Here is a 15,855-nt window from a genome sequence, read left to right on the forward strand (position 1 = left end):
GCAATGAAAGTTACATGAACCGGAATAATTCAATTAATATTTTACATTTAAATAATATTCTTACAAATAATCTTTAACATATTTAAATATTTACATCATGTATGAGATGATGTTTCTTAGTTCATATTTAAAAATCAACTTGTTATAAAAGTGATGCATTTACATGTAAAATAAAAAAAATAAGATAGAAAAATTAAATATTCATTAACAACCATGAATAAATTCACTCATTTTAGTAATAACAAAGAAAAATCATTGATAAATTGATGAATTCAATATGCATTAAGTCCGAAGTCATTTAAGATGAACAATGAAATATAAAAGAATCCATTAAAAAAATTATTGATTTAATTTGCTAACTTAAATTAAATGAACTAGAGTTTATTAGAAAATTTATAATTAGAAGTCATATATTTATATCAATGTTAAATAAACAGGAAGCAAATATTAATTTCAGATAGAGTATACATCAGGATGTCGGAAAGATCACCATGGATCATAATTTTCTTTAAGAAGAACACATTTCATCCACATATAGTATGTATGGTATTCTTACCTTTAAATGGAGCAGAGAAAATAGCTGAATCACGATTTCTATACAATTGATGCAATGAAAGTTATATGAACAATAGACGTGAAAGATAATGGACAGCGGCATCTATGAAGCCCGTCCATTCTCGTCAAGCAACAGTCCTTTGAGACTTTTCGCTAACCAGATTGCTGTATCTCTTGGCGAGACCTTTTCCTTCCCAAATGGCTTCAATACCACATTAAGTTCTTCTAGTCTATTTTGCTGAAGCAAATCAGCGGACAGTTCTAGTAGACCTTCAAGAGCCTCAGCTCTTTGCCTGAGAGAAGAGACGTCTAAAACTTCCCTTTCTCGTGTTTCCCTCTGTGTAGGACGAGCTATGGGATTTTCTAGTTTGGAAGTATAAAGATTAGAAGCTGTAGGAATGGGATTTGTATTAGCCACACCTATTTCCTTTGTGACAGAGTTTTCAAACAGATTTGAAGAGGAGGCAGTGTTTACGGAGGAAACCACAGCATCGGTGCAAGAAAATGAAAATGGATCGTTAATATCAAAATCATCCCTGGCCATATTTATCAGCTTCCTGAAGTTCATGTTTTTATCCACATTTTCAGATACCAGATGCTCGGTTCCCACTCGGACACTACCATCATGTATCACATTATCAGAGGCAGTTCGGAGATGAGTGTTAATTGGTTTTTCAACAACTGCATCTTGCACGAGAATTCCATTGTCTGAAAACAAATTTTTCTGCATTGGTGAGAAAGGAGATACCGTCAAAGAGGAATAATCTTCTGCTAGGTGAACTAGTTCCTTCACCGTGAACTTGTCATCACCCATGGATGAAATATCACACAATTCATGCCTACTGCTGGGAGTGATTGATGGGGCTGTATCTTCTTCACACAGAAGTAAATCTACAGATAGAGAAAATGAGTTCTCTTTCAGTATGGTGGAATTCATTTTTTCATCACAAGCATTCACATCTGGAACATCGTCATCCAAGCGCTTTTGAATTGCTTCATAACATATGAAAGAGTCATATTTATTCCAGTGACTGGTATTGGGAATAATTTCCAAGGCCTCAGAGTATGATGAGGAAGAGGTGGAGCAGCTTGGTCTAGACTCGGCGATTTCAACTTCAGTGCGTAGCTGATGATCGATTTGACAATTAGTTGCTTGTTCCATAGGGTCAATCCTTGTCCTTTCTGAGGTAGAGGGATCATACTGACAGATTTCCAAATTGGTGGGTTGTACATGATCGTGAAGTATCTGCTCTGACAGACTAATAACAGGGGATGTTGTATCATTACAGACCTCGAATCCTTGAAACAACACCGAAGAGGATGCAGAATTGCTGCTATCTGTCTGCATTTCGAATCCTTCATGCTTCCTCATATGCTGCCCGATTTCCGGTGAATTACGTGAATTGCAGTCGTACGTAACTGGTTTGGTAGCTTCAGTATCCTCCGCATCACTAGAACAAGCCTTTATGTCATTATTCATGACATTTGGAGAGTCACATCCTTCTTGCCCCATTCTTCTACTTAACGAAGGCCTTCTAGCCAAGGTAGGAGGTGTTTTTTGTCTTGGTTTTAAAGAGAATCCTTCTTCAGCAACTGGCTTTAAAGGACCCAGGGGAGGGACCCCTTCATGTCTAACTTTGATAATCTTCGAGGGGTTTTCCACAACAAGTAACTATAAAAGACAGGTTTGTCATAAAATCAAGCTCGGAAAGACTTTACTACAGAAGAAAGAAATGAAACTTTTAGTACCTGTTGCTTCATAGAATCTGTTAATTGCATTCTCTTATTTGAATCAGAGTTGGGCTTCACTGATGCAGATGGAGGTGTCTCTGCAATGGCTTTAAGACCAGCCCGAATGCTACCTGGTTTGGTGAGCCTTGGAGATGCTTCGACATAAATTCTTCTGGTACTAGCTCCACTAACTTTTGAGTGGTTGCTTCTAATAGGAGAACTGCTTTCTCTGATATTTTCGTCCTTCAAAGCCATCACACTGGTTTTAATCATCCTTGGCTGCTTAGGATCACTACCATTTCTTTGTTCCTCTGGCAGTTGCTTCTGACCATCAGGCTCCTTGATTTTCAAAGGCAATGATTCAGTTTCTCGCGTGTTGCTTTGACTTGGTGTCAAGCTGTCTCTCTCGCTACAAGAACTGTTGCTACTTAGGCTTTCAGACATATTCTTTCTACTCTCACGAGATTTACAAAGAGGTTTCTTCGGTAACAAAGCAGTAGCTGTATGGTAGGATGGACGGTACTGGTCAACATAGGGCTGGAGACACGGGTGTTTCAGAAGTTCAGATGCCTGATAAACATTTGAAATCAAATAATTAGACCTTCTCCAAAAATTATTTCAGTGATTTGAACGACATCTGAAGGTTCATACACTTGACCGATGTTCTGGATTTTTTCTTAACATGCTTTTGATCAATGTTTTCCTGTAATATAGAACACATCGGAAATTAATTTCAAAGTACACTTGTGCAAACCTCGTAATGTCTAGCATTTATGATCAAAAGGAAAATGAAATTTTTATGAATTTAGAAGAGCTAATAAATCAAATGTCTCAACCATAATGATTTAATACAATTACGGTTTACATAGACACATCGGATTGACTTACAAGACTGGGGAGTAACAGGGAGGCAAAGGACCCATAGATGATCTGTTAATTTTGCTTATTAAGCCAGCCATGTCCTGAAACATGCATTCCCAGCTAATAAGCTTATAGATGTAATAAGAATTAACTGGAATACACTGAATAAATTTAGAGGGGAAAAAATAATGAAACGAGGTTGTGAGATGTTACAAAAGCCTTGAATGCAGGACGATGAGCAGCCATTTCATACATGCAGCAACCTGATTTACAAAGAAAATAATGCAAGAAGGGAGTTCATATTTGAGAGCAGTAACATGATTCGGCTAAGGGTAAAATCATTTCCAGAGTCACAGAATGCCCACAAAATTTAAAAAGGGTGAACACTACCATGGGTATCCTCCCACAAAAAAAGCTTTGGCTTTTAAAGAAGTATAATGTTAGCCTTAGAATTCAGTTAGACTTGTTTGATGTTATCGAAGAAGAGAAATGAACATTGGCATACCAAGGGACCAAATATCGGATTTAAAACCATAAGGAATATCAGCAAGAAGTTCTGGACACATGTAATTGGGAGTTCCAACAACCTGCACAGAACAACAAGCTCCACTTCACAAGCATAATTTATAAAGTTTGCCAAGGGAATGGTTTGCATCATAATTATTTACCGAAGAAGCCAAATCTTCTGCTTTCAGAGTTTTGGCAAGTCCAAAATCACCTGCTCAAACCAGAATTCAAAACTAAGGGATTATGTCATACTAAGCCATATCCAAATTTTTTTTTTATTCAAAGATTGGTTAGTTATTCGAAAAACCTTCATTGTTTAGCATCATATCGATATGAATAACAGGAATTGTTTAATGTAGCCTAGATATTTCAGATTGATTATTCTCATTTTGTTGAAAACTTGTTTTGTTTTAAAATGATAAATGAAGAATTAAAAATTTCAAACTGTGGTTTGAGAGAAAACGAGTATTTCGGAAAAAAGTTTAATCTTATTCATAATAAAATAGCACTGCTTATTTATACATGACAAATCAATTGATAAGAAACTTAATCTAATCTAACCTTAAACTTTAAACTTTAAACAGTAGATAGAATGTTATATGATAAACTAAAGACCCTATCCTTATTTTAAATTCAAATATCCAACACTCCCCTCAAGTTGGGTGATATATGTCAATCATGCCCAACTTGAACACCAAGTCTTCAAATGTGGGTTGAAATAGAGCTTTTGTTAAGACATCTGCAACTTGTCACTTGCTAGGAACGTAGTGAACTTTCAAGATTCTCATCTCAATTTTTCACTGATTAAATGACGATCGATCTCAACATGCTTAATACAATCATGATGAACTGATTATTGGCAATGGTTATAGCTACTAGGTTGTCACGCTTTAGTTTGATTGTCTGATGTCCTTCCAATTTCAACTCAGTCAACACTCTTTGGAGCCATATTCCTTCGCAAATCCCATTGGCCAATGATCGAAATTCTGCTTCTGCACTACTTCTTGCCACCACTGTTTGCTTTTTGCTACGTCATGTTATTAGGTTACCCCAAACAAATGAGCAAAACCCAGATGTAGATTGTCTATCAGTAGAGGATCTCGCCTAGTCTGCATCACTGTATACTTGTCTATCTCTTGGAGTGGTTCCGCAGAAACACAAGCCCTTACCAAGGGACCCCGTTAGGTACTTCAATATCTGAAGAACAACTTCCATGTGTTCCTCTGTTGGAATGTTCATGAACTGACTTACAAACCTTACAACAAATCCAATATTTGGTCTTGTATGAGAGAGAGATATCAACTTGCCTACTAACCTTTGGTATCTTCCTTTATCGGCAGGAGGATTGTCACTCTTCTAACCAATTCTTACATTTGGGTCCATTGGTGTATCAACAGGCTTGCACCCCCACATCTCTGTTTTTTTTTTAAGAGATCCAAGACATATTTTCTTTGGGAAATAACAATTCTGTGCTTTGATATGGCCACTTCCATTCACAAGAAATATTATAAGGGTCCAAGATCTTTCATCTTGAATTCCTTTGAAAGCAGCCGCTTAATATAAGTCATTTCCTCTTTATGATTTCCAGCGATCACAATATCATCAACATAGACAATGATAACAGAGATTCTATCTATGTTGGAGTGTTTAACAAACATAGTGTGGTCTGATTGGCATTGAAGATACCCATTGTCTTTCAGCACTTTGGTGAACCTGTGAAACCACGCCCTAAGTGATTGTTTTAGGCCATAGAGAGATTTTTCGACCTACATACCTTGTTTACGGTGTATTTTGACTCAAATCCCAGGGGTATATTCATGTAGATTTCTTCGTCCAGGTCCCCATTTAAGAAGGCATTCTTGACATCGAGCTGGTATAGAGGCCAATCTAAATTTGTGACAATGGATAGGAGTACACGGACTGTGTTCAGCATAGCTACCAGTGCGAAGGTTTCTTGATAATCAATCCTACATCTCTGGGCATACCTTTCTGCTTCCGGGCGTGCTTTAAACCGCTCGATGTCCATCAGCTTTGTGCTTAACTATAAAGAACCATTTGCAACCAACTACACGCTCTTCGGGGAAGATATGTTATCTGCCAAGTATTATTCGTTTCAAGGGCTCGGATTTCATCAACGACAGCTGTTCTCCAATGTGGATTTTGGAGAGCTTCATTGATGCTTGATGGTACATGTACTTGATCTAAATTTACAACAAAAGTACAAAATACAGTGGATAAACGATCAAATATGACAAAATTACTTATCGGATATTGGGTGCATGTTCTGACCCCTTTTCTCAATGCAATAAGTAAATCATCAATTTCATCTGTGTTTTGTGGGTCAGAGCTCGGTGTACCTTGAGTGTGATTCAGAGAATCTGGTGTCAAGGAAGTATTCTTGGTTGATTGATTATATGTGTCTTCCTGAGAACTCCCAAGATGAAGTGGTGGTCTTCTCCGAGAATAGACATGTTCAAACGGTGGAATAGGATTTTCAGGATTAGTCTGGGTTTATCTAGTACGGTTGAGGGAATTAGGTCATTTGGGGGTTCGTTCTGAATGGCGATGAGTTCCAAATTCGGATTCGGAGGTCCGTTCCTAACACTCTCTCCCCCTGAACCGAGGAAGGTGTAAAGAAGGATGCGTCTTCATGAAAAGTGACATCCATGGAATAATAGAATTTTCTGGTGAAAAGAGAATAACACTTATATCTTTTTCGATTAGGGGAATAGCCAAAAAATATACACCCCAGAGGAAGAGAATCAAGCTTACCCCAATGTTGGTAATGAACATGTACGAAAGCTGTGCAACCAAAAATGCGCATTGGAATGTGATGTAGTAGGTGGGTATTGGGGTAAGACTCAAGTAATGTTTGAATAGATGTTTTGAAAGTAAGGACACGTGAAGGCATCCTATTGATAAGTTAAGTGGCTGTGAGGATGACGTCACCCCAGTAATGATGAGGGACATGACGAGAGAACAACAAGGATTGAGCAACCTCAAGGAGATGACGATTTTTTCATTCGGCGACACCATTTTGCTGGGGTGTTAACACAAAAACTTTGATGAAAAACCCCTTTATTTATCAGGAAATCACCTAAGACAAAATTAAAGAAATCTTGAGCTCTGTTAGAGCGGAGGATCTAAATATTGGTTGAGAACTATGTTTGGATCATGGCATGTAATGATTTAAATATCGAGGAAATTTCACTCTTCTCTAGGCATGCTTAACGGGCCGGTTCGACCCGGAACCGACCCCTTAAGTCCGAAACCGGAACCGGTATGGAAGAACCGGACCCGAAACCATGTACAATCCGTTGGTTTGTGGGTTGAACCGGTTCAGTATTTTATGAACCAGTTCAACCGGTTCTGGGTCCGGTTCCGAATCGGTTTCGGTCCGTATCCGGAACCGGCCCGGATCCGGACCCGGATCCGGACCCGAAACCCATAATCCGAATTTTTTTAAAAATAATAATAAAAAATGGCCTTTGGGCCAACGGCTGCAGCAGCCGCTTTTTAAATTTCATTAGCCGTTGAATTTTTTTTTATTTTGGGGGCCAAATTGTAAATATTATTTTGTTTTTAACCCTCAAAATCATCTATAAATACAAGTCATTTTTTATATTTCACATATCAATTTTCTCTCAACTTCTCATTTCTCTACAATCAATATATTTCTTTACTATCATTTCTCCAAATATATTCAATAATTGTGTTATAATTTTATCTATAATCCGTATTATTTTTATTGTTTTTTATTTATTATTTCGCAATTTACTCAAATAAATATTACGAATTTCAATGGCATCATCTTCAAACCGTCGTGGTGGTGGTGGCGAATACGCTCCCGACTTTGGTGAACATTTTGGCTATATCCCCGACTTTGATGAAGTCGAACCTGGCCACGAGGATGAAGAAGCCAGGGAACTCCCCAACAAAGGTGTAGGGACGCCATCGTCTACTCGAGCAAGCAACACAATGTCAACAAGTACGTGAAGCAAAGTTTGGGATCACTTTGATATTGAACAACAAAGTACGAATAACTCTTTTGCCATTTGTAAAATTTGCAAAATACAAAACGGGTGGTGGTTCCGGTGGTACCGGTACTTTGAAAAAACATTTAGTTTAGGTACATAAACTTGACCTGATACGCTACAACCTTTCGGTAGGGAACCAATACAACAACAAATTAATCTTTTTAGTGGAAAAGCTTTTACAATTACGAAAGAAATTTCTCGGAAAGCCATCGTAAAGTTTGTTACCAAATGTTGTCAACTTTTTATAATAGCTGAACAAGAAGGTTTTGTTGAATTTACTAGTACTATTCAACCTGGTTTTCACAATATTTCTAGGCACACACTTAAGAAATATTGTTTGGATATTTACAAAGAATATAAAGAAACACTAAAATCGCATCTTTCAAATATTTCTTGTAGAGTTAGTTTGACAACTGATATTTGGACTAATTTAAAATATGAATCATATCTTGTTGTTACATGTCATTGGATTGACGAAACTTGGACAATGCAAAAAAGAATTTTAGCGCTAGATCATTTAGAATCGTCTCACAACGCATACACTATAGCTAGATATGTTTCAAATGTTGTTAAGATTTATGGCATAAAAAATAAAATAATGTCGATAACGTTAGATAATGCGAGTGCCAATACTCTTGCAATTAAATATCTTAAAGATTCACTAAAACCAATTTTAGAAGGTAATTTGCTTCATGTTAGATGTGCGTGTCATATTATCAACTTATGTGTTAAATGTGCTTGTGATGAACAAATGTCCACTGTAATAGAAAAATTCAAATTATGTGGGAAATTATTACGTGAAAGAAGATATGGACGTGACTGGAAAGCACTAGTCGAATCAACCGGAATTAAATTTAAAAAATTTCCTCTTCCTATTGAAACTAGATGGAATTCTTTATATCACTTGCTTCATACTTTATTACGTTTTCAAGATTTAGTTACTCCGTATTATAATAATATTACAACACAAGCTTTAATGCTAACAGACGATGATTGGAATATTTTGAGTAAATGTGTTTCTTTGTTAGAAATTTTTAAAGAAGCAACCGAAAAATTTTCTGGCATTAACTACCCTACTTCAACCATGTTTCTACCTTTGCTTTTCAATATGTTTTATAAATTTATTGAATATCGCGATGATTCTGTTATGCATGATTTTGTTTCAAATATGGAAAACAAATTTTTAAAATATTGGGAAACTATCCCAATTGTGCATGGTTTAGCAAGATTATTTAATCCTACTCAAAATCAAGGAGGATTAGACGTATTTTTTGAATATTATGCTAAATTTCTTGGGAAGAATGTTGACGATCAAAAGAAGTCAATCATGCATTCTCTCCAAGAATTGTTTGATTTGTATGCTAGTGAACAATGTGATGAACCGAGTGCGCAGCCGGAGGAGATGCCGACATATAAGAGCAAAAGTGGAGCACTGAACTTCTTTCAAAGTTTGAAACGACAAAAGTTCAAAGGAAAATCGTTGACAACAACCAATTACAATGAGATCCAAATTTATCTAAGTCAATATATTGAGACTACGGATAATTTCGATGTTCTTGAATGGTGGAAAGTAAATTCTAAACTTTATCCAGTGTTATCTGCAATTGCAAGAAATGTCCTACCCATTCAAAGTTCAAGTGTTGCTTCCGAATCAGCATTTTCAGTATGTGGAAGGATTATTGGTGACCAAAGAACTAATTTAAAGCCAGAAACACTTTCTATGCTAACGTGCCTACAAGATTGGTTTGCAGCAGAAAAAAAGAATAGGACATCTGGCGGGATCGACGAATTCCAAAGCTCAAGTTCCGACGAAGATCCAGAATATTCAAAATATATTTTAATAAATCGTGATGAATTTTAGATGTTTAATTGTAAAAATAAATGTTTAAGTTATTCTTTTAAATTTTTTTTATGTAATCACAATTATTTGCAATCAAAATACTAAAAAACAAATTGTCCATTTATATTACTAATTTTAATTACATAGTAAAATATAATAAATTAGAGTTCGGAACCGGTTTGGTCCGAACCGGAACCGGTTTATTAGAAGCCGAACCGGTCTTGGTTTGGATTGGTTCCAAGTATTTCAACTTGGAACCGGAACCGGTTCCGAACTCACCGGACACATAACCGGTAGGAACCGGTCCGAAACCGGTCCGGTGGAACCGATAAGCATGCCTACTCTTCTCCTTCATGAGGAACACCCACGAGAGACGCGTATGATCATCTACAAATAATGAAACCAACGCGCCCCTGTCATGTTTTTGACGCGCAAAGGACCCCAAATATCACAATGAATTAAAGCAAACAGTTTGGACGAAGTTTATGATTGTTGTTTGAAAGTGTGACGCAAATGTTTGGATAGCTGACACACATCACAATGAGGAAAAAATGAACTTTTATTATCAAATAAATGAGGAAACACTTTTGAAGGTACATAAAGTTCGGATGTCCAAGTCGAAAGTGCCACAAAAAAAGTTCACTATTCTTATTGGACTGAAAAGCAGAAACGCGAACACCAGGAGTTGAAGGCTTTGAGACGGGTTTCATCTTGAGAAGGTACAAGCCCTCACAATAATCAGCACTGCCAATCGTCCTTCCCGAGGCTAGTTCCTGAAAAACACAAGAGGTAGATGAAAAAATAATGGTGCAAGCCAGATCTCGATTCAACATGCTAACCGATAATAGATTGCAATTGACGATAGGGACAAACAAGACATTATTCAAGTGCAAAGTAGATGACAAACGTATGGAGCCCGACCCGAGCACCTTTGTGCAAGAACTATCTGATACCCGAACCGATTGAGAGACAGAAAAAAGGCAGCATGATGTAAACAAATCCAACTGACCAGTCATATGATCCGACGCCCCTGAATCAACTATCCACGATTGTGAAGGAACATGGTGGGAGAGAAATGCAAGGGAATTATCATCTTGGACAGCAGTACTTCCTGATCCAATGTCACTGTTTGATGGCACCTGGGCCCGCTGGCGGAATAACTTTTGGAGGACATCCAATTGGGCGCTTGTGAAGGGCAGTGACTCGGTGGAAGAAGGATCAGCAACTGAGACAGTAGCATTAGCCCGACGTTTTCGCGCAGGCTTCCAATCTGCGGGCTTTCCATGAATCTTCTAGCAAGATTCGATATTGGGATTAGGTTTCTTGCATTTTTCACACCAAAGTCGTCCCAGAACGGATCATCCTTTCGTGGATATAGACCATTGTCCATCCCGAGTAGCAAAATGCGCAAGAGTCAAGTGGGAATGATGGGGCTTGGCGCTGTAGAGTGAGGGCAGAACCATCAAAGGTTGCGGAAATGTGCTAGGGAGGACCCAGCATCACCGTGAGATGACTTTCTTCATGTTTGACCACCGAGAAGGCAGCGCGGAGGCTTGGTGATGGCTTTGTGCTCAGGACCCGACCACGGACATTATCGAGATCTTGATTTAAGCCCATCATCAATTTGAATACATGCTTATTTTCAACAATTGAGCGATAGAGTTTCTCGTCCTTGGTGCATGTCCAATGAAATTCTTCGAGGAGATCAATTATTTGCCATTGTCGAGTCAAGGCAGAGAAGTAGTCCACAACCGATCTTTGATCCTGAAGGAGATCGTGCACAGTTGATTCAATGGCAAAAAGAGCTCGGCCATGTTATCTTTGCACAAGTATGTGTCACTGACCGCATCCCAAATGTCTTTTGCAGTGAGTAGAGGAGAAAATTTTCGCCAATTTCAGGCTTCATTGGATTAATCAACCAAGACATGACTAGGTTGTTTTCTGACTTCCAAGTTTTGAATGTGACATCACCCGAGTCAGGTCGTGTTGCACTGCCCAAGAGGTGATCTTCCTTGCCACGTCCACAAATGTACATAAGGACAGATTGTGACCAAGCCAAAAAATTCCGGCCTGTAAGTTTGTGGCATGTGATGGAAGAGGATAAGCATCGCCCATGATTTGGGTCGTGCTCACCAGCGTTGATGAACTGGCAGTCGCCGGCGTTGATGAACTGGCGGTGGTATAGGCCGTACCGTACTTCGTCATTGGCCACACCCGCGCTCTAATACCATGTGGTTTCAGAGAAAACGAGTATTTCGGAAAGAAGTTTAATCTTATTCATAATAAAATAGTACACTGCTTAAATATACAAGACAAATCAATTGATAAGAAACTTAATCTAATCTAACCTTAAACTATAAACAGTAGATTGAAAGTTATCTTATAAACTAAAGACCCTATCCTTATTTTAAATTCAAATATTCAACACAAACCAATAGCAAAATTTTTAAATCGAAACACAAGGCAAAAAAACAAATCCAAATTACCTAAACGGACATCTTGATCTTTGGTGAGAAAGATATTGGAGCACTGCCAAGAAAGTGCTGTCAAGATTAATTCGAATAATCATAAAGATAACAAAGAAACTAAGACAAAAAATTGCATCAAGTCAGATTGATACTTTGAGGTCCCGGTGCAGAACAAATTTGGAATGCAGATACTCAACAGCCAATAACAATTGAGTGAACCACTTCAACAGTTTCTGCACAATGTACATGATTAACACATTATTGAAACTACCAATCAGAAAATGTATGGTTAGCTGAACACATGAGATGTGTAATCATATCTATTATTCAAAGTATATGTACAAGTAAGAGTTACATGGATAAAGAAAAAAATGAGACAATATTCTAATGGATACAACTCAAACCTCCTCAGGGAAGTACTGCCCATTTGCTTTTTTCATTAGTTCGGCCCTGAAATATCAGCAGCACATAAAACAAAAGAAAGAAAAGACAGCTTAAAAAACAAGAAATGGTACTACCCAATCAAATTATCACCCAAAACTCACATGTCACCTCCTTCACAGTAGCCAGTTACTATGCAAACATAACAACCCTGCTTTGGGATTGGGAAACAAAGAGATCGGGAAGAAAATAAAAGAAGATTCTGAGACAATAGTGAAACTAGCAATTATAAGCTTCAAGACCACTCACCTTTTCAACCCAGGCTTCCTTGAACTCAAGGATGTAAGGATGTTGTAGCCTCGCAATTAATGCCATCTAGATTTTTGCATAGAAAAAAAGGACCCTTTACATTTTTTGTCAAGTACTACACCATGAACAATATGCATACTGATAACGATTGCATAAAAAAGAAGAAATCAGCAGCAAAATTCCAACTTGAGAGATGAGTATAAACTAAACAATGAAATTGTACTAAGAAAATTGTCAATCTTTTTATCTAGAGATCAATTGTCATTACACCAAAATAACTAGAACAATTGCTTTAACTAAGAAGAGATGTCGATAGACAACAAAAAAGTAAAATTAAGATAACAACTAGCACAAAATAATTCACTCCTTAGAATTGAAGCAATAACATTAGTTTACCTCTTCATGAGCTGATCTCCGGCATCTTTCAATTTGTCGAGCTAATCGAATTTTCTTAAGCACATACCTGTGTTACATTCCCAAGAAGTACAGGAAGAAAAATAAAAAAGTACGAGGATGACGCATTAAAGAATTTTACTGCAAAATTTTGGATACGAATAAAATGAACTTTTTTCATTGCAGGTCATACTTTTTCCTTTCCAGCTTGTGATGTACCAAAATAGCTGCACCAAAGGCTCCACGGCCAATCTGCTCCATGATGTCATACTGGTCCATTCTTGACTCCATCAGCAACAAATCCCGAGTCCTAAAGCACTGTATCCACTATATTCTATCCTTGATAAGCATGTATCTAAAGAAATGAAAGGACCCCAAAAAAGTAATCTGGGTTACTATAATCCCTGAAATCTCTCTACATCAACTCCTTATAATAGAAACCCGCAAAAAAAGTAATCTTGGATCTTCTATTCTCTGAATTGTATCAGAAAACCAATTGCTGCAATAAAATCTAAAGCCATATATTACACTTGAAAATGTAACTTGTATTCAAACTAATCTCAGACACTTCCTCTGCCTCTTCTACCCATTTGCAGATCCATTCCAAGAAAACACCCATTTACAAAAACTGCAAAAAGAGAATACAAATAAACAAAAATGCCCACCAAATTCCTGAAATAAAGCAATAACGGAAATTGTTGAAATGCAATTGACCTGGCCTTCTGGGCACCCCAGAAATGAGGATATCTGGAATGGGTTCGATCAAAGAAAGCAAAAGTAGGCCTAAACTCTGTGTTTCTACAGCATTTTTTCACAGAAACAAATCGTTCCTTCTCTTAATTTAAAAGTAATGGGCAAGATGTGTATAGACCAGCTCGTTTAATTATTTTAATTTAACTTAATTAGGTTAAAAGGCTTTTGTTTAGAGCTTATCATAGTTAGTGAGTAGGGTAGGAAGGATGATGGTAGATTTACGTTACAACTACCAACCAAATTTTCTTATAAAAAAAATCAAATTTGCATATTACATTCTAAAAAAATTAAACTTACTTTTCTTTTAAGAAGTTTTCAATAATAAAATATACACAAAATCTCAGACTAACGTAGAATTGTTTACTGCATAATATAACAGACTCCCAACTTCTGAGCTTAGCATTAGAAACAAGTTCCTTTTCTGAAAGTGAATGTTTTTAGCAAAGTTTGAAAGGAAAAAGTTTGGATCTTTTTTTGGTGGTTTTGACTCCAATTGGCAATTTGGTGATTGGCTCAATTTGTAAACAATTAATGATGTTTGGGTCGCACCAAAATATTGAGATCTCATTTATGGATACTGAAAATGGACTACATGTAGCAATATTACGATCTACATTGACAGCTTCTAAATCGTGGTGGTTGTCGAAATGTGCTCTAAAAACATCTCCAATTCTGCACCAAAATGGAGTGAAACTTCATTTTGGTGCAGGGAGATGTTCTCTGCCAAAATAGTGCATTCTCATTCCTTGGCATTGGCGTAGAGTTCCTATTTAATTTTTTAAATTTTTTTGTTTTTATTTATTTTAAATATTTGTATTAAAGATGATAAATATTATTTAAAAAATAGTATAATATCTATTTTATTATTTTAATAATTAGATATTTAATCATGAAAATAAAAATATTTAAACAAATTAATTTATAAATAGATTTTTAATATTATGTTAATTAAAAACATTTAATTAATGGTTTTATTTAATTATTTATAAATAATATAATAGTAAAATACAAATGAAAATTTTAATGCAATAATACAATTTGTAAAAATACAATATAACGATTGAAAATGTTAATTTTAACATAAATATAAATATAAAATATAACGATTAATATATATAAAATAAAAAATATATTCTGAGAATATTATTTTTGGAATAAGAATTGAAGTAAATGGATTGGAGTTGGAGTTGGATGTTGAATTTTGGTGCATAATTTCAATTATTTTAGTGCAAAACTTGTCCTATAATTTAATTAAGATTTGGAGATGATCTAAACATTTATAAAAGTTATCCAATTCTTGAAAGTTTATGATTGAAATATAAACATTTGGTTGTTCATCTCATATGATTAATATATATACAATTTTAATATGTTATTCATCAACTGTATTCATTTCTATGTTCATAATCGAATATCGCTCACTCACTGAACGTGATGAAATATATATAAAATTTTGATACCTTTCACCACGTTCAATAAGTGTACGTAGTGACACTCGATTATGAACAATTAGGGCACTGTACTAATTTAATCCCTGTGGAGAGCTGTGACTTTCCAGTACAATTCTTCAACGATTAGTGCACAATTATTGCAAAAAAAATAATTAAAGAGGGAAATGATTGGATGAAGTAGGGTGCAGCGAAATAACGGTGTCTCGGTGCAATTGCTGCGCTGTATTTCATTGCATGCATGTGCTGGGGCTCACGTGCTATATCCACGGGCCACGTGCCTTGTTGACTACCATCTATCAACTATAATTTTTTAAATAGTGAAAATAATTATTAATGAATTGAATTATTGTTCCAAGTTTATTAGGTATATATTTATTAAAACGTCTTTCTATTTAAAAATTAACAAAATTTGAGTTTATTTTTTATCTTTTAAAATGATCATATTTGGCTATAATTTTAATTTACTACGACAAATAGTTATTATGATATCTTAAAGAAATTAAACATTTTTATTAACACGTGATCGATGGATAATCCATCACATCCTAAAAATTATAATCACGAAAACT

At 36.1% G+C, this 15,855-nt stretch overlaps 1 protein-coding gene across 3 annotated transcripts; it reads right to left on the reverse strand.

The window, feature by feature from the left end:
- Positions 1-477: 477 nt before the first annotated feature.
- On the reverse strand, positions 478-13,982 carry LOC140958114 (serine/threonine-protein kinase Nek5-like). 3 transcript variants are annotated; one of them, XM_073415508.1, is made up of 15 exons: positions 13,797-13,982; positions 13,276-13,710; positions 13,086-13,152; positions 12,690-12,755; positions 12,545-12,591; positions 12,404-12,449; positions 12,152-12,232; positions 12,018-12,060; positions 3,816-3,865; positions 3,653-3,734; positions 3,361-3,410; positions 3,175-3,248; positions 2,938-2,989; positions 2,305-2,856; positions 478-2,227 (listed from the first exon to the last, which is right to left on the reverse strand). In XM_073415508.1, the coding sequence occupies exons 2-15, from the start codon at positions 13,371-13,373 to the stop codon at positions 659-661; spliced, it is 2,877 nt and encodes a 958-aa protein (XP_073271609.1). In that variant the 5' UTR covers positions 13,374-13,710; positions 13,797-13,982; the 3' UTR covers positions 478-658. The 3 variants fall into 3 exon arrangements, with proteins under 3 accessions (XP_073271609.1, XP_073271611.1, XP_073271610.1); XM_073415510.1 differs by lacking the exon at positions 13,797-13,982 and having other exon boundaries at positions 12,018-12,074; positions 12,404-12,755; positions 13,276-13,336; XM_073415509.1 differs by lacking the exons at positions 12,545-12,591; positions 13,276-13,710; positions 13,797-13,982 and having other exon boundaries at positions 13,086-13,157.
- Positions 13,983-15,855: the final 1,873 nt, after the last annotated feature.

The sequence above is a fragment of the Primulina huaijiensis genome, chromosome 14 (assembly GCF_012295235.1).
Source record: "Primulina huaijiensis isolate GDHJ02 chromosome 14, ASM1229523v2, whole genome shotgun sequence".
NCBI lineage: Eukaryota > Viridiplantae > Streptophyta > Magnoliopsida > Lamiales > Gesneriaceae > Primulina > Primulina huaijiensis.

Excerpts from the sequence above, each read along its gene's own strand:
- LOC140958114 (XM_073415508.1), bottom strand. The coding sequence starts at position 13,373 with ATGGAGTCAAGAATGGACCAGTATGACATCATGGAGCAGATTGGCCGT. Across the intron at positions 12,061-12,151 it reads TTCTGCACCGGGACCTCAAA|TGCTCCAATATCTTTCTCAC; the intron begins GTATCAATCTGA and ends CTTTCTTGGCAG. Across the intron at positions 3,735-3,815 it reads CAGAAGATTTGGCTTCTTCG|GTTGTTGGAACTCCCAATTA; the intron begins GTAAATAATTAT and ends TGTTCTGTGCAG.